The 22,762-nt window shown below is 43.2% G+C and overlaps 1 protein-coding gene across 11 annotated transcripts in view; it reads left to right on the top strand.

The window, feature by feature from the left end:
• plekha6 (pleckstrin homology domain containing A6) overlaps positions 1–22,762 on the top strand; it is a 69,502-nt gene that overhangs the window by 35,985 nt on the left and 10,755 nt on the right. For 3 of the 11 annotated variants that reach the window (XM_088337677.1, XM_088337682.1, XM_088337676.1), the window contains 13 exons: positions 7,391–7,584; positions 7,700–8,164; positions 8,364–8,835; positions 9,589–9,675; positions 11,730–11,783; positions 11,875–11,955; positions 14,857–14,925; positions 15,000–15,080; positions 16,757–16,906; positions 16,977–17,072; positions 18,216–18,327; positions 18,621–18,766; positions 21,333–21,485. In XM_088337677.1, the coding sequence (XP_088193803.1) occupies positions 7,391–7,584; positions 7,700–8,164; positions 8,364–8,835; positions 9,589–9,675; positions 11,730–11,783; positions 11,875–11,955; positions 14,857–14,925; positions 15,000–15,080; positions 16,757–16,906; positions 16,977–17,072; positions 18,216–18,327; positions 18,621–18,766; positions 21,333–21,485 (2,160 nt within the window). Of the gene's footprint in view, positions 1–6,145; positions 6,531–7,390; positions 7,585–7,699; positions 8,165–8,363; positions 8,836–9,588; positions 9,676–11,729; positions 11,784–11,874; positions 11,956–14,856; positions 14,926–14,999; positions 15,081–16,756; positions 16,907–16,976; positions 17,073–18,215; positions 18,328–18,620; positions 18,767–21,332; positions 21,486–22,762 lie in introns of those variants that run through there. The other 8 variants (XM_088337686.1, XM_088337679.1, XM_088337681.1 and 5 more) reach the window with 8 other exon arrangements.

Raw genomic sequence — 22,762 nt, 5'->3', positions numbered from 1 at the left:
TTTGACCCAAAGCGAATAAATAGGGGACAGAAATAGTATGGTAACACTGATTCACAAAGAAGACAAAATTCCAAACTGAATGAAGAGAGAGAAAGGAATTGTGGGAGGTAATTCAACCCGTATCATAATGCCATTGTCACTGCCGTGGTGCAATAGATACTACTATAAAAATATGTCAACAATACTATGACAATAATACTAGAATACAACAGACGGGTACAATATTATTACAACAGAAATACTACAAAAATACAAAACTACGGTACTATTACAAAAAACTAAAAAGAAACACTTCTGTGGAAACAATACTACAGAGATACTACTATATAAATTTGTCAAAAATACTTCAGCAGAAATGCTAAAAAATACCAGTACAGTAATACTATGATACAAAAAATACTACTACAGAAATGTTCCAAACGGGATTAGTACAAACATATAACTACAGTAATACGACAAACATACTACTGATATACTTAAAAAAATCTACTATCTAACTATTCCAAAAATACAAGAGAAATACAACAAAACTATGACTAAGGAAATAGTACTGCAGAAATACTCCAAAAAATAAAGCTAAAATAATATGACAAAACGATATAAGATATACTACTATAGTAATACTAAAAAAAATAATTTCAAATGAAGTGCTTAAAAAGTGTAAGCGTTCCAAAACCAGTTGGTGTCACGATTACTGATGTGATTCAGCTGTGGCCGCTCTTTTGGCGCCACCCGCCGCGGGTTCTGATTGGCTCCCGATCAGTACTTGTACCCAGTCCTGTCTGTCCCCTGTTGTCAGTCCGTCTATGAACCTGAGTGTATACTTGGCGAGCTGTTTTCGACCCTGACTCCTACCTGTCCCGTTTTTGCTTCCGGCAACGACCTGTTTGCATCCTGACCACGTCCGCTCTCCCGTCCCTGCTTATGACCTCTTTTTTTTCACGATTACGTCTACGCTCCCGTTCTGGCCTGTTTCTGTTCTGTCCCGACAGTTGGACTAAAAAGAAATCTAAAAAGGAATCTAACATGTTTATATTTATGAGAAATGAAGAACCGGAGAGTTCTCCAGGATAGGTACTTCAAATGAAATGGTGCGCAGAAATTCTGACTTGTGGTCCTCTCTAAAGGATTTTCAGAACCCAGGAAAGGGGGTCAGGCTGGACGCTCGGTTAAGTCAATATTTAGCCTTCAAGTTTATAATAACCCGAACAAACATCCCCTCCCCGATTCCACGTCAAGCTACGTTTTGTTACTAATGAGCGTAAACGGGACCCGCTCTAATTCGCTTTTCTGATAGTTAGCTAGAAACGTAAACACTAAAAGGGAGCAGGGGGGCAGGGGACACCCTGAACAGGTTGCCAGCCAATCGCAGGGCACACGTGGACAGACAACTCACTCGCTCAGTCACCCCTAGGGACAATTTGGACCAGCCAATTCACCTGAAATGCATGTCTTTGGAATGTGGGAGGGAACCGGAGTGCCTGGAGGAAACCCACGCAAGCACGGGGAGAACATACAAACTCCGCACAGTAAGGCTGGTAGCTGGATTTGAACCCACGCAGGAGGTTCCCACGACCTCAGAACTGTGTCGCACACACGCTAACCACTGCGCTGCCTTGCTGCCCCCTTATAGCTTGCTATCTAGCTAAATTTTAACAAACTAACAATTGAACGTTTCTGCTAGTTATCAAGCTAGATTTTGGCCTCCTTTATAGCTTTCTATCTGATGATATATTTTGCTTTTAACTCTTATAGTTAGCTACCTAACTAGTTTTTTACATTTCCGCATGCTATCTAGCTAACATTTGATTTTCTTTTCCTAGTTATCAAGCTAAATGTTGGCCTCTTTTCCAGCTAGCTATCTAGCTTTGTTTTTATCTTTCTATCCAACTATTGAGATTGCTTTATACTCTTATAACTACCTTTTAGTTTTTTTTTACCTTACCTGTATACCTTTCTAGCGAACTATCAAGCTACCTCGAGCAAGCTTTCTACATTTTTTGCAAGCTATCTAGCTAACATTTTATCTTCTTTTGCTAATTAACAGGCTAAATGTTATATAAGCTATATAGCGTTGTTTTAAGCTTTCTATCCTTCTATTCTATATATAGCTAGCTCTCTAGTTCCCTTTTAGTTTTTTACCTGTATAGATTTCTAGCTAACTATCAAGCTACCTCTCCCAAGCTTTCTCCCTTTTTTGCATGCTATCTAGCAAATGTTTTATCTTCTTTTCCTAGTTAACAAGCTAAATGTTGGCCTCCTTTTTGGCTAGCTATCTAGCGTTATTTTAAGCCTCCTATCCTTCTATTCTATACATAGCTATGTCTCTAGTTCCCTTTTATTTTTTTTCCTGTTTAGCTTTCTAGCTGACGATCAAGCTACCTTTTTGTTAAATTTTTTGCACACTATCTAGCTAACATTTGAGCTCTTTTGCTCGTGGTCGAGCTAAAGGTTGTCCTCCCTTCCAGCTACCTACTGTATCGAACTGTTTTTATCTTTCTATCCAACTATCGAGATTGCTTTTTACTCTTATAGCTAACTTTCTAGCTCCCTTTTAGTTTTTTACCTTACCTGTATACCTTGTTATTAAATTTTCAAGCTAACTTTTTAGATTTGTAGCTAGCTATCGTCCTACCTTTTTAGCTATTCCCCAAGCTATCTAAATAACATTTGACCTATTTTGCTTGTAAGGGAGCTAAATGTTGTCCTCCTTTCTAGCTAGCGTGGTAATTAGGGTGAGATAGGGCGTTCTCAAGTGACAGCAGTTAAGAAATCCAAAAATCGCTAGCTTTATATCCTATCGAGATTGCTTTTAACTCTTATAGCGAGCTGATCGAGTTTGATTACAAAGAAACAAAATAAGAAATAAACAGAATATTCTGGGCTTGTGAACAGGACAAAGTGCATCCTCACAAGTGGAAAATGGCTGGCCACTGTTTATATGTTTATATATATATATATATATATATATATATATATATATATGTCTAGTTCCCTTTTAGTTTTTTTCCTGTATGACTTTCTAGTTAACTATCAAGCTACCTCTAGCAAGCTTTCTACATTTTTTCCATGCTATCTAGCTAACATTTGAGCTCTTTTGCTAGGAGGTTGTCCTCCTTTCTAGCTAGCGTGGTAATTAGGGTGAGATCTGGGGCCCTCGAGTGACAGCAGTTGAGAAATCCCCAAATCACAGCCAGGTTTTGCACACCAAACACAACAAAACGACTTTAGCACAGAAACAGATTTCATTTCTTTTGTTTGTGCTCTCAAACCTGTTGTACCGGCAACTCTCCCAGTTTGGCTTTACAGACGGAGGGAGGCGTGTCCCTTGCCCAAGGGCAACTAGCAATGGCAAAGCACGTCCCGCGTCTCTTTCGTGGGAAATGAAGGAACGTGGAAACCATTTTCAGGATTCTTACTTTCAGTAAATGTCCCGGTGGTCCTTAAAGCCCCAGTATGTGATATTTGACCACTAGATGGCACTGCATCATCTCATGCAGAGGTGGGCAAAACGGTCCCCTCCAAATTGACACGTTGGTGGTCTTAATGTGTCTACACCACAAAATTAGTTTTGGTTTGAGTCTGATTTAAACTTAAAATCCCAGTGTGTGTCCTCAGTGACCCCTAGTGGTGTCAAAAACAAGAATTGCAATAGGACACTTTCTATTCAAATAATAAGCAAAAACACATCAACTCGTTTATATATATATTTTTCTGTTGACAAATATTTCATTCTCGTACATAACTTTAAAAAAGCAGACATCGTGCTACTCTAGCTTGGCCCAGTGCTGCTTTTAGCACTTGGCGGGCATTTATGGCACATAGCTGAGTCAAAGTCCCGTGATTCAGACATCTGGTGCTCTTTTCATTGTTTCCTTCTCTTGCCACTCTTGTTAGGCACCTGGATTTGGGTTATGGCTCCCCACTAGCTGCTATTGTTATTGTTCACTGCTCCTGCTTTGTCCTTCAGTGTCACTCTCCATGACCGTTCATTTACTTTTTCCACTTTTTTTTCTTTAGCCGCTCATGTTAGCCACTAAGCTACATGCCAAGGCTAACCGCTATTGTTATTGTTTGCTCCTGCTGCTTCATTCTTCAGTGTCTCTCGCCGTCTTCCAAGTCAGAGCCCTGGATATGAGCGTTGCCAAGTCCTGGCATTTAAGCATCTTTCATTTGTTTTCGTTTGTTCCATTCTAATGTTTCTTTCTTTTCTTCTCTAGCCACTTATGTTAGCCACTTGGTCTTTCACTATTTTCCTCTGTTTCCTTCTCTAGCTACTCTTATAAGCCACTAGACTGAAGGCTATGGCTTGGGTTGAAGCGAATGTCGCAGAGTTCCATAATTCAGTCTTCCACTTTTATTCCCCTGTTTACTTCTCTAGCCACTAATGTTGGCCACTGGACCGCAGCCTATGATTTGCCGCTCAGTTATTGTTAGCTAGCTGCTCTGGCTTTATCTTCCAGTGTCACTTGCCTACCATAGCTGAGCCCTGAATGAGATGGTCGCCGAGTCCCACCATGTAGGCACTTTTTGCCCCACCCTTTCCTGTTTCCTCCTCTAGCCACTTATGTTAGGTAGTGTACTACAGGCTACGGCTGGGCGCTAGCCACTATTGTTGTTGTTAGCTGCTCCGTGTAAATAAAGCTTGGTTTGTCCTTCCACACATCATGCAAGTGAACATGACCAAGTCCTGTCATTCAGGCACTTTCCACTTTGTTCCACTGTCTCCTCCTTCAGCCACTTATGTTGGCCACTAGGTTGATAGCTACGGCTCGTCGCTAGCCGTTATTACTTCAGTGTCACTCGCCTTTCAAAACTGAGCCCTGCATGTGATGGTCACCAAGTCCCGTCCTTCCAGCTTTTTCCAGTTTCCTTCTCCAGCCACTCTTTTAGGTAGTCTGCTGCAGACCATGGCTAGCTTCTTTTCAGATCAGATGGTTGACAGCAGCTGTGGGCTGGACCACAAGTTGGCCTAATTTTCTTTTTTTCTTTTCCTAAAATAGAAGATTTTCTTTAAGAAGATTAAAAATACCTCCTGCCTTACGTTCAAAGTGCCTTTTATTAGTATTTGACGTCGTAGCTCTTGAGTCCGAATCTGAATGTGTTAGCTAATCTCTTTACTGGGTAAATAATTTCATCATCCAGAAAATGAGGAGTCATTTTCGTTTCTTTCCTGGATTGAAGGTGAAATAACGAAAGACCATTGAACAAAGAACAGCCCCACACATGTCTTCGGCCCCTCCTCTGTTGCTAGGCAACGGCTGGGCTGGGCCTGTGATGTTGCGTCACAACAGGAGGGCGGGGCGTGTTTGAGTTCCCAAACTGGCAGTGACGTAATCTCCTCTCCATTATTGCTGCATTTTTAAAAATTTTTATTTTTTTTAATTTTTTTACACTTTCATACAAATATTCCAGAGCAATGTAATTTACAAGAAATCCAAATTATAAGACAATACAAACAAACCTATTAGAGGGGCAAACAATTAGTTATTTAAAAAAAAATGTTTACAAATATAGATAGTTTAGATGGCCTTCTCGTTAAGAGAAAGCTTCATCGGCACAATGTGTTTTTTTAATGCACAATTAAAGGCAATAAAAGATATTTTTTAACCAGTAATATTTGCACTTGTGATGCAGCAGTAATTGCCACTATCCAATGCAATCGTTTTACGTCACAAGAAATCTGGATTGAAATCGTTTTATTTTGTAAAATATAGCATGGAGTCTAGTCAAGAAATCAGTAGTTCTCTACTGGGCCTCTGCTGACATCTCGTGGTTGTTGTAATTACGACAGCTTTGAGCTGGAAGTGACCTCAGATTTCAGAATAAAATGCTTTTATTTTGCCAATGGTTTTGCGTAATATTTAATCCGGAAATGCTAGCCAATTTCAGAATATTCAGGTTTTTATGGTGACAATGATTACAGTAAATCTTTATATTTGATTGGGACGTGACTGCTGATTTCAGAAATAAACATGCTATTTTTTGGCCAATAGTTATACTCAAGTTGTGAACTGGAACTGCGTAAAATGCGTTTATATTTCCCGATTTAAACTATAAGTGACTGCCAATTTCAGAATAAAATGATAGTATCTAGCCAAAGGCTTGACCAAAGATTTTGACTGGAGATGAGTGCTGATTAAAACTAAAATGTTTTTTGTTTTGACAATAGTTATACTTAAGATTTTAACCAGAAGTGACTGCGGATTTCTGAATAGAATATAATTTTATTTTGCTTGCTTAGATTTGAATTGGTATTGACTGTTGACTTCTGACTAAAATGCTATTATTTGGCCAATGGTTACCTTTAGATTTGAAGAGGAAGCGACTGCCCAATTCTGAATAATAACACTTTTATTTTACCAAGGTTTAAACTTAGAATGAACGTTGTGTTAGCAAACTTTAACCTCAAGACCCCCACCCCACCCCCCTTGTTTCCTCTTTTCCACATGATGTTGCCCCGCTCCCTTTTTGAGCTCTTCCGACCTTCATCACTCCTCGTTTCCTGTTTGGGTAGAAAAGTAAAGGAGGTATATCATTCTTCTGATGTACGAGCATGCCCGTCGATTTATTTAGAAATGCATGTCATTTTATTTACAATCTGAAAAAAAAATATATTGAAGAAGAAAGGTGGTTAAATAGGTCTATTTTCTCCGTTTGCATCCCTAAACTATAAACTCTACCCACTCAGCAGCAGACATCTTTTGGACTTTGAGATCAATTTGGTCGTTCTTGGTCTCATTTAGTCCCAAAATGGAAAAAAAAAAATGGGTCACGTTTATCTTGGTCATTGCAACAAAGACTTCTTTTACACGTTGGATTTTGGCCTGGTTTTTAAAGACTTTGTTTAGTCCAAAACAGACCCTTTCTCAAGGTTTCTCATTTTCCCCGTGCTGAGGTTTTGAGTTTTCCCTTGCTCGCATGTCGGTTTAAGATCAGGCGATGGTGTCATTGTAACCTGTGCAGTCCTTTGAAATATTTTGTGATTAAGGGCCAAACAAAGAAATGGGACTTAACTATAGACTTAACTTAGTGCAAAAATAGATACCTGGTCCAAGTTGAGGCCCCCTTAAGACATCTTTTGGACATTGGACTTTGGTCTGGATTCTCATAGACTTGAGTTCGCCGAAAAATAAACACTCGGTCCAAATTTGGCCCAGCCAAAAAGTCTTTTGGACGTTGAATTTTGAGCTAAATCTGTTTTGTTTCCCCAAAATACATCTTTCGAAGGTTGGATTTGAAGCTAGGAACCATTGCGTCCTTTTAACATCTTGTCAACCGGTGTTTTGCCGGGGGGGTAGAGTCCGAGAAACATCCGCCTTGCATGCAAAGACTTTCAAAAATTCTTGACCGGAACTGATGGCGGTTTTTGTTGTGTCTTTGCGTCCAGGTGTGGTTGGACGAGGAGCAGGAAGTGGACAAAGCCGAAAACGGGGAGTTGAAAGCTCCCGCTGTCTTTTGCGTGCAGGCGGAACATGCCGGAACTCGGACTTATTTCTTCAGTACCGACAGCTACGAAGAGCAGAGGGACTGGATCCGAGCGATGAGCGAAGCCGCCGAAGTCAACGGGAATCCACCACCCAGGTGACCCGGTTTCTCCAAGGTTCCGGTTTAGGACTTACATGGTTCTGGACTTGCTTGTGATAACACTGCTCTTGTTTCTTCAAGATCCAACAAACTCCGTAATGTTCTTTTCCAGAGCCAACCAGGTCGTCACTGAAATCCAGACCAAGGTCACCAGGGAACCGGACCCGCAGACCGAATCCAAACCGTTCACACCGCCGAGCAAAAAAGACAACGGGGTGGAGCACTCAGAAACGCCACCGCCGTCCACCCCTGGTTCCGACCAGGACGCGCTAAGGAACAACCCTCGGCAAGACGAACGACGACAAACTGAAGATGAAGGCGGAGGTCCTGGGAATAACCACGATCCCAACGGTTGGAGTCATCACGTCCCCGCAAATTACAATAGTCAACCAGCACAGGCTCCTCAAAGACCACCAGGAGGGGGCCCAAACCAGAACAACCAGAATGTAGTCCTGAGAAGGGGCTTCGTACCTAGGACTGCTCCTGAAAAAGTAGCCCAAAGGAAGAGCTCCATGGCACAGCTGCAGCATTGGGTAAACCAGCGGCGGGACATGGTGTCTCAGGAGGACCTCAACAGGTTTGTTCCTGGGCCAGTTTTTGAGTCTGGACAATTTCATACTCTCTACTTAAAGTCGGCAGACAAGATTATATATTTTTTTCCTGCCATTCTTAATCCACTTCTGACTGCTAGTTGATGAAAATACGGATTATATTCCAAGGGCAATTCGATTTATTTATCTGGGGCAATCCCAATTTGTGATTGTTTCTTGTTGCAGCCCCTCCTACTATTACCCGTCCAACCCCGGCTTCAACTACTACGGCTACCCGAACGGGCCCCAGTATTTGGACGAGTACTCGCTGTACCCGACAAGTTCGCGACCGGACAGCATCTGTTCCGTTTCTGCCGTGGGGGGGTACGACCCACGCTGGGCCCTAGAAGAAAAACGGCGTTCCCTGAGGGACGGGCCGTGGTATGGCCCCCCTGGGGCTTCCGCTCGGGATTCCTGGGGCCCGCAATACTACGGGGGACTGGACAAGTCAGTGAGGCGGCTTTCCATCCAACCTCGGTCCCGCTCGGTACCCAGGTCACCGTCCTTATCGTCAGGGGGAGCCTACTCGCCCGTGTCACACAATTTCGCATCGCCAGCCCGGTCCCCCTCGGTCCGATATTCGGCGAGGATGCGGGACGAAGCCATCTACGCTGATCCGTCTACTTACGGTCTGAGGAGGTCGATCAGCTCGCCCAAGGTGAGCAAAATTGACAGGAGTTTGTTTAATAAACCTAACCCCATCAACCCTTACCCCTAACCCTAACTCAAATCCTATCTCTACTTTCACCTGTAACCCTGTCCCTTGCTTCAACCCTTATACTACTCTAGTTCCGACCCCTAACCTGGAGGTGGGCAACCCAGTCCTCAAGGGCCGCATGTCCTGCATGCTTTCGGAGGACCGGGTTTCCAGCCTCTGCCCTAACTCTAGCTCCTTCCCTTAATTTAGATTCACACTTAACCTTAAAATAGAGGTAAAATCCTAATTTGAAACCCCCTGGGAAGTTTAAAACACTTCTTTGAAACCCTAAAAACAACTTCAGCCCCTGACCCTATCGCCTACTTTACCCCTAGCACCAAATGTGACCCTAACACTTCCTGTAGATTCCAACTCGTAATCCTAGTTCCTACCCTTGCTGTAACCTTGCTTCTACCCTTAGTCCCATTCCTAACACTTTAAACCTAGCACCAACCCTAACCCTCTACTCCTAAGCCTAAAATTGAGGTCACACTTTACTTTGAAACCTTAAAGACAATCTAAAACCTTAGCTCTGAACCATAATCCTACTCCCCTAACCCCAAGCCGCACCCCTTTGTCTATCTGTCTACTTGGTTGGAATGCTACGTGCGGTCATAAATGAATGTCTGAGCCTTTCGGCCTCTATCCCATTTAACTTCCTTGCTGTCACTCCATCTCCCTTTTTCTCCTCCTGCTCGTATTCCCTCCCTTCAGTGCGACTTTGCCGGCCATAGGAGGGCTATAAATCAAGGACCGTACCACCACAACTACCCCGTTTCCCTTTCCATCCGCGATCAGATGGTATGTTCTGTCATGTCTCGTCTTTCCATTTCCATCGCAGACATTTTCTACGTGGTGGTTTGGTCCATTCCCGAAATTCTGTTTGGCAGTAGCTCGATCTATTCCGGATCGAGAGTTCATTTCACGATGGATGTCTTGTGAGAACCCTAAAATGAGGGAAACCCAGAGTTGTCTGTTCATTTTACATCAATGAACCTGAGTTTTTCCTATATAATTGTTGTTTTTTTCCACTGTTGACATCTTATATAGCGGTGTCCCTGCACGGTCCCCGTCATTGGAATCATGCTATTGTCGCATGTAGCGTGCAAGCCCCCATCCGAACACAATTCCAACGCTTGATTTTCAATTTATACGACCGTATTTCCTGGACTATAAACTGCTATGTAAGCTGCACCCTCTCTATGTTTTATATTAAAGAAGAAAATCTCGATTTTATATATATAAAATCCGATTAACTTTTTCATCAGGTGGCATGCCGGCTGTAGTTTTTCCAACCCTGGTCCGGGTCATTAGCCCGGGAGATTGACGTGGACTCGGGGAGGGGATATTTGTGCGGGTCGTTATGAACTTAAACTTTAAATATTGACTTTGAGGAAATGTCGTCGACCGTCCGGCCTGACCCCGTCCTGCGTTCCGCTCGAGCGTCCGAAAAAACACCCCGAAAAACATCTTCTGTCAAAAACATTGTGTTGCAATCGTTTAGGGTGGACAAGTCGGGAGAAATTGTGCCGTCGATTTTAACGAGCTGGAAAAAAAGGTGTATTCGACAAAATAATTTGGAAAGAAAACAGGAAACGGGTGTCAAACACAACTATTTGAAGTATCCATCCTGGAGAAAAATCCAGTTCTTCAATCATCATTAAATATATACATGTAAGATTCCTGTGGCTTTAGAATGGCTACAAAAATACATCCCATCGGCCGGTTTCTCAGAAATCAGATTTGAATGTACCCTCATGCACATTGTTAGACCATTTTAAGATTTCTACACACAAAAAAGCAAAAACCCACAAAATGCAATGCAATTCTATGGAGCAGTGAACTCAGAATGTTTATCAAGTTGACTACGCGCCCTTTGATTGGCTCATTGCGTTAGAGGGCGGTGTTTAGCCATAGGTTAATTAAGCTTGGACCCTTGCTAATTTGCAGCCTGGTCATGCTGAAAGGGGGATGACCTCTCGTGCAGTCAAGAGAGGAGGAAAGTGAGAAAGTGAGAGACAAAGGAAGAGAGAAAAAGGAGAGAAACAAAAAACAATAAGCGAGAAAGAGAGAGGAAAAGAGTGGGAGAGAGAGAAAAAGCATGAGAAAGTGCGAAAGAAGAAAAAGCGAAAGCCATAGAGACAGAACAAGATGATGAGGATGATAAAGAAAAAAGAAAAAAGGACAGGTAGAAAGTGAGAGGCAGATAATGTTTTTAAAAAAGCAAAAAGAGCAAAAAAGAGAGGGAAGAAAGAGAAAAAGAAATACAGTAGATAAATAAAAAGAGGGACAGAAAAAGGAAAAGAGAGAGAGAGAGAGAGAGAGAGAGAGAGAGAGAGAGAGAGAGAGAGAGAGAGAGAGAGAGAGAGAGAGAGAGAGAGAGAGAGAGAGAGAGAGAGAGAGAGAGAGAGAGAGAGAGAGAGAGAGAGAGAAGGAAATCCAGCTCCAGTTGCTTTGCGAGTGGCGCCTGGCTTTGGTAACATCAAGGGGACATATTTCAAAGTGCAGCTCATTTTTCTCTAGCGCTTCTATTGGCGTTGTCCTGCAGGCCAGATCGAAACCTTGGGTGGGCCTGAACCGGAAGGTGGGGTGCATGTTTGACACCTTTGTTTGAATTCGTTAGAGCGCCCCTAGTGGTGGAGGAAAATCCAAAGAAAAGAAAAACAACAGTCCAGAAAGTACGGTCAAGCCATACTCCATCATCTCATCCACGCACGTAGAATTAAAGCACGGCAACTTATTGAAAAAAATCAACAAGTAGGATATTGAAAACGGCATTGACATTGTTTTGTTTGTCTCTGATCTGAAATGTGTCTCGTGAAACGCGGCATGTTTTTGTGTGACGGTCGCTTAAGGACGACACGTTAGATCTCCATCTCCGCCGCAACTTGGATTATTTAGACCGGCAGGTAGGCGCTTTGTCCTCCGTCACCGCGCCTGCGCCGGTCCTCCGTTCCGAGGCGACCGGCTTCCTTTTTGTAACCTCGGCTCAATCTTCAGGTGCCGGGAGGAAGCCCGTGGCTCGGTATGGTTACCAGAAGGCCGGAGAGGTCCTCCTCCGCAGCCAAGCTCTGCATACAAGTAAGAGAGGCGCTAGCGTAGCCGGGAGGCAGGCTGCGACCGGCTAGTTAGCTCGCGTTCGCTTTCGGGAACTTTGATGGAAAACCGGACGACCGTCGGGTCCCGGTTCCGGTCCTCCCAGAGCCTGCCTCTCTTTCCGTCTCCTTGTTGTCTGCATGCGTGTGATCCCGACTTCGCCTGCATTTTATTCTTGTTTTCTTGCTTTTTTGCCCCCTGTTTCGTGCGCTTGATTACGTTCAAGGTAGAGACTCGCATAGTTTCCACCTAACCTAAAAGATGGAGGTCAAAAAGATGCCCTAAAGACGCCACGGTTGAAGAGTTAAAGTGAATAAAACAAATTTTATAGAGAAGAGGTTGATAAATCGTCGAAGGGCAGTCCAAAGACCCCAATGAGTACCGTGGTGCATACTAAACCTGTCAGGACCCAGGACAGGAAACAGGAAGCAGAACCCAATCGCGTAACGTTACTCACAGTTTATTGGGGAGAAGAGAAATGAGCGCACACTCGATCCGGGGATCGTTGGTCGCAAAAATAGATTGATCGGAACTAGGAAGTGGTCAAAATCAAACAAATCGAGGCGAGAACAAAACAGGAGCAAAACACAGGCAAAAACGGGGATTCACAGGGCTTGGCAAACAAGAGCAAAAAACGCAGGCAAAAACGGGGATTCACAGGGCTTGGCAAAACTAGAGCAGAAACACAGGAAAAACGGAGATTCTCAGGGCTTGACGTATCAAAACAGAGTTTAGCAGACGCTCCGACAAACAACGACTCAAAGGAGAGCGTTTAAGTAGTCACAGGGAGCAATCTGTCAACAAGTTTGAGCTGGTGTCCATGGGCTGGGCCAATTGGGCGCCGTGGCAACCGTGACAGAACCTGGCGCCACACGGCGGGGACCAATTGGGCGCCATGGCAACCGTGACAAAACCTCGTCCATACCCTCCTCAGGAATGGTTAAGGGTACTCCACAGGGGACCCTAGAAGTTTACCCAGAGCCCAATTTTTGGGGTAGAAAACGACCATAATAAGTACCCTGGTGCATGCTAAACATCGTCTATACCTTCCTCAGGAATGGTTAGGGGAACTCCACAGAGGACCCTAGAAGTCTACCTAGAACCTGATTTTTGTGTAAAAAACGACCATAATATATAAGGGAAAGGCATGGATTACGCAAAACCTAAAAACGAAACTCTCCAGGGAACTCAATGAACGAGAGACTTTTGTTGAAACTGCTCACAGCTGAATTGTGAAGGTTGTTTGATAAGATAAGGTTGGAACACCATTGGCGTGAAAGTACAAATCCGAAAGGATACAGCAAATAATACTTCACTCAAATATGTGGATAAACGTACGTGCATTTTTCACAACTAAAAGTAATGCTGTGATGATCGATAATAAACTGAATATAGCTGGAAAACTCATGTTTGTCAAGAACCAGAACAGGATTAGGACCCAATCGCGTGACGTTCTCACACAAGCCTTTTATTTTACGGGAAATGGGGAGTCATGCACGTTAGGCAGCGGTTTGGCGTAAAATGATAGGAGGCCAGAGGCTGATGAGATCGATACCAATTCTGAGCAGATAACAGACAGATGGGGTCGATACCGAACAAGACGGGACAGAACGGATAGATAATGAATCAGGATATCAAAAATAAACAGGACAAACTAAGCGGGAACGAAAACTGGAGAAAATAATGAACAGGACAAAAATAGACGGAAACCAAACTGAAAACTGATCTCAAACAGGACAAAAATAAACAGGAGGAATACCGGACAGGAAATACCAACAGGAAAACAGGACAGAGTCAGAACCCAAGTCTTGCGGGGCAGAGGTTCGTTGACGGACTGACAAAGTAAGAGAGAGCGCACTGAGCTTAAAAAGAGGGAGAGCCAATTTGTTAATGAGCCGCAGCTGACGCCACACGGGCGGGGCCAAATGGGCGCCATGGCAACCGTGACAATGTTATGGTTATAAGTGACCTATTTTGATAATCTAACAGTACTCAACAGATGACCCATAGTTTTCCGAGAATTTTTGGTTGGAAAACTACCAAAATAAGTACCTGTACCTTGCAAAAACTTTCTGAAAAGTAAATGATTTAGTGTACTCAAAAGAAGACCTGATAGGTAGGTAACCTGGTGCATGACAACAACCCTTGCATAGGCTCTTCAGGATGGGTTAAAACAAGCAAAATACCACGTACCCTGGTAGATGCTAGACCATTCCTTAAAGTTGATCAGGAACAGTTAAGGGTACTCAACAGAAGACCCTTTTTTGGGTTGTAAAGTCTACTCAAATAAGCACCCCAGTACTTTGAAAATATCTCTGTAAAGGTCCTCACGAATGGTTCATGATGCTCAACAGAAGACCCTTGACACCTGCCTGTCTCTTCACCAGTAAACGATTTTCGGGATGGAAAATACATACCCAAGAACATGCTAAATAAACTATTCAAATTGTTTCCCATGATTGGATCAGGGTATTTAAGAGAAGACCCTGGTGGATAGGTGGTACTCCAAAAGCACTTGGGTCTGTCTTTTCTAGGGAATGATTTTTGGGGTGGAAGAGTCTATCCAAAATAGCTATTCTAATAGTTCTTCGGGGTATTTACGAGAAGACCCTGGTGGATAGGTGGTACTCCAAAGGGACCTGGGTGCATCTTTACTGATTTGGGGTGAAAAACTCGACTTGGTGTCGACCAATGGAATGTCTTGCATGCTGTTCTCCATTGAAATGGATTTTTGTGCAGTTTTTTCTTTGATTCGTTTCTTTTTGTGTATTTTTCACGTAAGGAGCTTCCTCAGTTGAATCGTTGACCGTTCTTGAAAGTAGACAGGTTCTTTCTCTCCAAGAAGCCATTTCATCCTTTGATGGAAGAAGTTTTGTGTATTTACAGGTTCCTCCTTTCCACGACGTCTACAGAGAATTGCATCCGACGCTGAAACTCAACGAAATAGAAACCAGCGTACGGGAGAACACGTTCGGACCTTAAATGAGCTGGGACATGGTTTTCATCGTTTTTTTTTCCTTCTGACGCAGAAACTTTTGGGTCGGCTGTGCGAACAGAACCACGTTTTGAAAGACCAGGAGGCCCTTGTCCATCGTTTGCGAATGGACAAGGTAACAAACCATGATAACGCATATCATTGACAATATTGTCCGTGTTTTCTGTGACTTTTTCAAACAAGAATCTTGATCTTCTTACTGATTCTGCACCAGTTTGTTAGATACGTGAACCTTTGGGGTTGGGGTAAGTTGAGTAAAACCAATCCGAAAAACTCAATCGCTTTTAATCCCTAAGTCTGCGGCCGCCAAGATTTCGGAAGCCGAGGGATACTTTTTAGCCTAGAGGGCTACCGATGTCGTTTGGAAAGAAAGAGAAAGCAAGGGAAAGGGAGAGCTACACAGAGTGTCAGGAAGATAAAAAGAAGAAAGAAAGAGACAAGGAAAGGGATCAAGGGAAAAAGAGATCAAAGAAAAGAAAAAGAAAGACAGAGAGAGAGAGAGAAAAGAAAGAGAGAGAAAGGAAAAAGTAAATAAACAGAAGAAAAAGAAATAAAGACGGAGAGAAAAAAGAAAGAAAAAAGAAAAGGTAAATAGAAAGGAAGAGAAGGAGGTAAGAAAGAAAAGAAGAAAGACACGGAGAAAGAAAGAGAAAGTGAGAGAGAGAGAGAGAGAGAGAGAGCGTAAGGAAGGAGAAAGTAGAGAAAAAGAAGAAAAAAGAAAGAGGAAAAGGAAGGAACAAAGATAAATAAAAAAGATGGAGAAAAAGAAAGATGAAAGAGGGATAGAGAAAAAAAGAGAAAAAAACGGCACAACAAAAATAAAGTGTGTGAGAGAGAGAGAAGGGAAAAAAAAACAGAAGACAAAAATAAAGGACGGAAAGAAAGAAGAAAGAAAGAAAAAAGGAAAGGTAAATAGAAAGGAAGAAAGAAGGTAAGAAAGAAGAAAGACAAGGAGAAAGAAAGACAAAGATAAGGGGAGAGAAAGAGAAAGAGAGAGCGAGGAAGGAGAAAGTAGAGAAAAACAAGAAAAATGAAAGAGGAAAAAGCAGAAACAAAGAGAAATAAAAAAGATGGAGTAAAAGAAAGATGAAAGAGGGATAGAGAAAAAAAGAGAGAAAAAGACAGAGGCACAACAAATATAAAATGAGAGAGAGAGAAGGGAGAGAGTAAAAGGAAAAAGTAAATAAACAGAAGAAAAAAAATAAAGAAGAGAAATAAAGAAGAAAAAAAAAGAAAAGTTGATAAAAAGAAAGAAAGAAGGTAAGCAAGAAAAGAAGAAAGACAAGGGGGAAAGAAAGACAAAGAGAGAGAGAGAGAGAGAGAGAGAGAGAGAGAGAGCAAGGAAGGTGAAAGCAGAGAAAACAAGAGAAAAAACAAAGTGAGAGAGGGAGCAAAAAGAGAAAATAAAGAGAAAGAAGGTTGCCAGAGAAAGAGACTGCTAGAGATGCTAGTTAGAAGTCACACCTCCTAGAAAATCACAATGACCCATACCGGTGAGCTAATTTCACTCCCAGTTCTTCTGCCACTCAGTTGTTCTTTGGGAGCTATTGTAGATGCCCCTCATTTGAATCGACACAATATCCTAAACCTTAACCTTGTATGATTTGAGTGTCACGGTAAGCCCCGCCCTCTCCAACATCACGCTGCTATTTTACAGGACGGCCTGGAGGAGGCGCCGGCAGCCCCTCCCCTAAATCATCGCAATGTCCTCAACTCTAAATATTTAAAGCCGCTCTTTTTAATTCCTGAATAGAAGCTTTAATCACGCTGACATAGAACTTGCATTTTCAGGACAGCCTGGAGGAGGCGCTAGTGTCAACTCACCAGGAAATGGAAAAGTATCACAACCGATCGGTTCCTTTGGAGCGACTCCACCACAAGAAGGAAACGCTCCAAAAGCAACTCATCGACATCCGAGGGGAACTCTCGCGAGCCTCCGACGTAAGACCGCCCCCTGCATCCGCCCGTACCTCTCACGGGTCACCCTCACGATCTCGGACCGCCCTCGCAGGCTCTAGGGGGCGCTCTGATGGAATTCGAGGCCTTAGAAGACGAGGCCCACGCCATCCACGGAGATCTTTGGGAACAGCTCAACGCCGGCGTTCAGGTAACGCGCGAGCCCCGCCCACTTTCAGGGGAAGGTCTACGATCTAGACCGGGGGATCGGCAAGCTCTCACTGTCACGTCTGCTAGACATCAGATTGACTAGAAAACCGCAATGACCCATCACTGCTGGTCCGTGGGCTCTGCATATATTCACCCACTGAAGAGGATTTCTGTTTTTTTTTTTTACTTATAGCATTTTTCGGGCTTTCATTTTCAGCTTTGTAGATTTTTGTTGTGGCTTTCAGCTTTTAAGTTTTTTTTTTTTTTTTTAGCTCTTAATTGTAGCATTTAATTTTTTTCTCTTGCAATGTTTAGCTTTTTTTTAAATTGGAGCTTTTTGAGAGCATTTTGGGGGCTCTTTGGTGGTGTCAATCGGTAGCTTTGTCAGGAACAGAACGGAAACAGGACCCACTTGCGTAGCGTTTACCACAACTTTTATTGAAGGGAAGAGGAAGGGCTGCGCCCAAGATCCGGTGTTCGCTGGACGCAGGAAGCGAGTCGGTCTCGTACTCGGACTGTGATCCAAGCACGGAAGTGGATCTTCGGTTGCGAGCGATGGCCGTGTCGGGGACGAAAAAGCGGGTCGGTAACCGGGACAGGAGAGCAAAAACGTGTTTGAGATTGGAAACGAGTCGTAAGCCAGAACGGGAGAGTAGACGTAGTCGGGAACAAAAAGAGGTCGTAAGCCGGGACAGGAGAACAGACGTGGTCAGGAGTAAAAGGGGTCGAAGCCGAAGACAGACAGGAACAAAAAACCGAACAGGTGGGAGTCAGGGTCGAAAAATGCTTGCCTAGTGTTCACTGAGGTTCGCAGACAGACTGACAATAGGGGATAGACAGGACTGGGTTCAAATAGTGACAGGGAGTCCGAGGCAGTTGTCGCCAAAGGAGCGGGCACAAGTGCATCACATCACTAATCATGACATTAAACTTGTTTTGGTTTAGTTGTTTTTGCCTTTTTGCATTTTTGTCAGCTGTTTTACTTGCAGCTTTTTGAGCCATTTTTGTTTTGACCTTTTTATTGTAGCATTCTTTTGGTCGTTATGCTTTTTAGCGGTCTTTTTCAATCGCGTGACCTGATACGGCGACATCTAGTGTTGGAATCTTTTACGCCGTCCTTCAACGTTTCTTTTTCATGTTTTAGAGCGAACTGGTCCGAAGACACATCCAGAAAGAGTTCTGGCGAGTCCAGGACGTCTTGGAAGGTCTTCACAAGAATCACTCGTCCAGAGGAACCGATACCGCAAAGCACAAAGGTCATTTCCGATACCGCCACACGCTTGTTCAAAGATAGCCAATGACCAGAATATTCTGTAAGTGACTTTGCCAGTTTTCTGTATTAAAGACGTTCATTGGCTCGAATATGAACGGTTACATTCATGCTAAAGATATTCAAAATGGCTACATTGTTTGTTATATGTTTGTTTACTATTGTCGAAAAATCCGTTTTCCGAATCCGGAATTTCCCTTTACCCGTTCTGAAATATTCCGTGTCCTTTTCCTGAAAGGTTCCAGATTTTGACCCGTCTTCTCCTTTCTTTCTTTGCAGTGTCGGCGGGAGCTTCGGGTTCCTTTAGCACCAATAGCCCGGCCAGTCCCCTCAGCTCCGTAGGCCTCAGCAGCCCCCTCAGTCCTTACTCCCCCGGTCCCGGTCCCGGCTCCCGGGTCTCCGCTTCTAAACCACCGGGCCCGGAGGTAAGAACCGGAACCGCCCGGTCCGGACTCAGCCCTTTACCTTCTCCCGTCCTACAAACCAGAACGGCGTCCGGTAGCAAATCTCGGCCCAGATCTTGCGTCGCGCCTCCATTGGACTCTGAAAACTGGGAACAGTCCAGACCCAAGAGTTTTAGGGAACCCGAATGCAGCGTTAACGAAATACGGGTCCCGCCTTCGGTTTTAGGGTTTTCGAACCCGATCGGGTCCCTGGCTCGGTTGGATACTGTGGCGGAGGAGACGGATTCCAAAGTCGGCCAAAGACAGGACGTTTTTCCGGATTCTTGTCAGGAATTTTCCCGGTCGATCGGCGTTCCCAACAGTCCGGGGACCTACGTATCCGGCGACGGGGCTTTTTCCGTGCCGGAATCCCAAATCCTGCCATTCCGGAACCCCTTTCAAAGTCCCGGTCTAACCTTATGCTACGATATAGATCTCCCACGTTCTTATACCACAAGCAACCATCCTGAATGTCAAACACTATTTCGTTTTACTAGCTTAGATGCTAATATGCTAACGGAACATCACACAAACAAGGACAAACGATCACCGAGTCGGTCTTCAATTTTTAGGCAGACTCATCTGTAGCCAACCGAAAACGAGAATTTTGTTGAACTAGCTTAGATGCTAACACAGAAGAAATGTTCACGGGGAGAAACGATCACAAAGTCAGTCTTCGGACAAGGTTTTTAGGCAGACTCATCTGTAGCCAACCTAAAACGAATATCTAGTTGAACTAGCTTAGATGCTAACATGCTAACTTCTTGAAATATAAAGCATCACACAGAGAAACAATAAGAGTCGCAAAGTTTCTATGCAGATTGACCTTTATAAAACCAAAAACAACTTTTTTTTTAAAAAATAGCTTAAATGCTAACATGCTAACAGAGCATCTCTGGAATCCAATCAATTTTATGGCGAGGCTGTAGCCTACAAAATCTGTGTTTATGGAGACTTTCTGTAGGAAACCGCTCATCCCAGTTAGGGTTTAGATTAAGGAGCAAATCCCGTCTTTAAAAAAAGCAGGTGGGTGTGCTCCAGCCACTCCCCCCGACAGAAATACTACAAAAATATCACTTCAGTAATACTATAATACAAAATTACTACTGAAGAAATATGACTACAGAAATATTACAAAAATACCGCTACGGAAATATTACAAATGTACTATGAAAATAAAACTAAAGTAATGCTACAAAAATACTCCAGATATACTGCAAAAATGTACTACAAAAATCAAACTACAGTGACAAAAATACCGCATAAATACTGAAGATGTATAAGAAAAAAAACTCCACAATGAAATTACAGAAAAATACTACAAAATACTATTACAGAAATACAAAAAAAGTACTACGAAAAAACAAACAAAAGTAATATTACAAAAAGAATAGATATACAAAAATAATCTACTGTGGATTTACCACAAATATACGACAAACATACGACATAAATACTGAAGATATAAAAAAGCCCAGAATGGAAATACTACAAGAAATACTATTTCGTAAAATGCTACCAAAGGACCACGAAAATAAAACGACAGTAATACTACAAATGACATTTGCAATCAGAATACTCGCATCGGACTAAGAAGTAAAAGAGAAATATGAGCTGCACTTCTAAATATGTCCACTGGATGTCAAGAAAGCCAGGCGCCACTCGCAAAGACAGTCTTTTTCTCTTTGGGTCTCTTTTCCTCTCTCTAACTTTGTGTCTCTCTTTTTTCTTTTCTACATTCTCTTGCCAGTTCTCTTTTTATGTATTTCTACCATATGTGCTCTTTTTTTGCTCTCTTTTTCTTGTTCTCTCTTTTTCACTCTCTTTTCCTCTTTCACTCTCAATTTCTTTCTCCTTCTCTCTCACTCTCGTGTTCTATCTCTCTTTTTTCACTTATTGTCCTTCTTTTTTTCTCCCTCTTTCTCTTTGTATCGCTCTTTCTTTTTCTCAATGTCTCTCCATTTCACTTGTCCTTCCTTTCTCTCTGTTTTTGCTCTCTTTGTCTCTGTCTATTTTCACTCTCTCTTCCTCTCTCAATCGCTCTCACTCTCTCATTCTATCTCTCTTTTCTTCTTTTTTACCTCTTTCTTTCTCTCTCTCTCTTTATCTTCACCTCTCTCATACATTCTCTCTATGTCTCTCCCTGTCTCTATTCCTTTCTCTCTGTCTCTCTCTTCTCTCTTTCTTTCATCTTTTCTATCCCTCTCTTTTTCTCTCTTTCCTCTCTTTTCTCTCTTTTTTCTCTTTTCTTTTTCTCTCTCTCTCTATCTCCTTTTTCCCTTTTTCTCCCTCCCCCTTTCCCTTTGCTTCTCTTTCTTCCTCACTGTCTTTCTTTCTCTGTTCGGACAAAGACACCCGTGGTTTCATCGCGCACGTTTGCATTTCGGGAATATAACCGACAGCCCGACGGTGCAGAAAGAAAGGGAGTCGCTCGCCCGTTTCCATTCTTTTCTACGGCGCCCGGACGCCGCTCTCCATTCCTCGCGATTCCTTGCTCCGGGCCTAATTCTCTGGCTTGCTATTTCTTTCTCTCTCCTCCCCTGCCTAGGAAAACGCCCCCCCTAGACCCCCTCTGCCTAAATCCTATCTCCCTTTGGAATCTTCCTCCGACTTTGCCCCGTCTGTCCCTCCCTTGCCCTCGGACAGCGCCATCTGGCTACGCGGAGGCCGGCACCATTACCTTGCTCTTGAAGATGAAAAGGTATTTCCAGGCTTCTGCTTTTGCCCTTAGCGGTGTCCGAATTCTATCCCCTTTGTTTTGGGATTGGGATATTTCACATCCGTCCTGCAATTTCCACGCGATTTTCCAAAAGGAAAGTGCATTTTCGAGCACACTTACCTAAAGATGACCGACTGAGAGTACACGACTGTAACAAAATAACAACCGTGAATATACACATAAAAACAGAATTCCAGTTCAAAAAATCGACTTCATCGTACAAAAAGAAATTGGAGCGCTTCTCCTTTCATAGTTAGAAAGCGATATGCATAACGGTTAGCTAGCTGCACGCTAGCACCGTGTTACCGCGATTTCAGCAAGGTCTCTGCGATTTTTAACATATAAAAGTCTCGAAAGTCGCATGTTCCCACATGTTGTAGCTCCAAGTCGTGTGTTTCACGGGTAATGGATCTGGCTACGAGGGGAAAGCTTGTGAGGGTTGCAACGTATCTAACCCATAGCAGTAGGCCAGACCTGCAGCCTTCTCTCAATTCCCGGACGCCATAAATGGTAAAATGGTAAATCAATCAAGTCAATGAAGACCTCCCAAAGGTCTATACAATGTCCTCCACACTTACCCATTCACACACACACTCACACACCAATAGCGGCCATGCAGCCATGCAAGGTGCCGACCTGCTTATCGGGGGCATTAGGGATTCATTGTCTTGCCCAAGGACACTTCGACATATAACAGGGGGGCCGGTAATCAAACCTGCGATCTCTTGATCCCAAGACGAGCGCTCTACCTCCTGAGCTAATGTTTGCTATCAGCTACATGCTGAAAAATTATGATAATGATAATAAAATCATAAAAAGTGATGCTAACCGCTAAATGCTAACTGCTTCATGCTAAAAAGAATGCTAATGCTAACAGCTACATGGTAACCAATATGCTAACGGCTCCATGCTAATGAGTTGTGCTAATGGTTATATGCTAAAAAGTGATGTAACGGCTAAATGCTAACTGCTTCATGCAAAAAAAAATGCTAATGTTAACATGCTAATGGCTACTTGTTTACAAATTATGCTAACAGTAACAATCCACGGAGCACCCGCTGGTAATTACCATTTCTTGGCGGTGTTCTGACTTTCCTCAGAATCCGATTTGATCCAAATTTTCAAAGTGACTGGCCGTTAAGGCTACAAGCTACGCCGTCGCTGTTGGTTTTGGTGTCCGACACGCCTGTGTTCAACTGATAGCTAACACCAGCTTATCGCAGTCGGTCACGCCCGCCTGACGCACGCTTACCTCTCAT

Source organism: Urocampus carinirostris, chromosome 6 (assembly GCF_059441175.1).
Source record: "Urocampus carinirostris isolate Australia breed hairy pipefish chromosome 6, RoL_Ucar_1.0, whole genome shotgun sequence".
NCBI lineage: Eukaryota > Metazoa > Chordata > Actinopteri > Syngnathiformes > Syngnathidae > Urocampus > Urocampus carinirostris.
The sequence above is the reverse complement of the archived record's forward strand: the minus strand, read 5'-3'. Positions and strand labels throughout refer to the sequence as shown.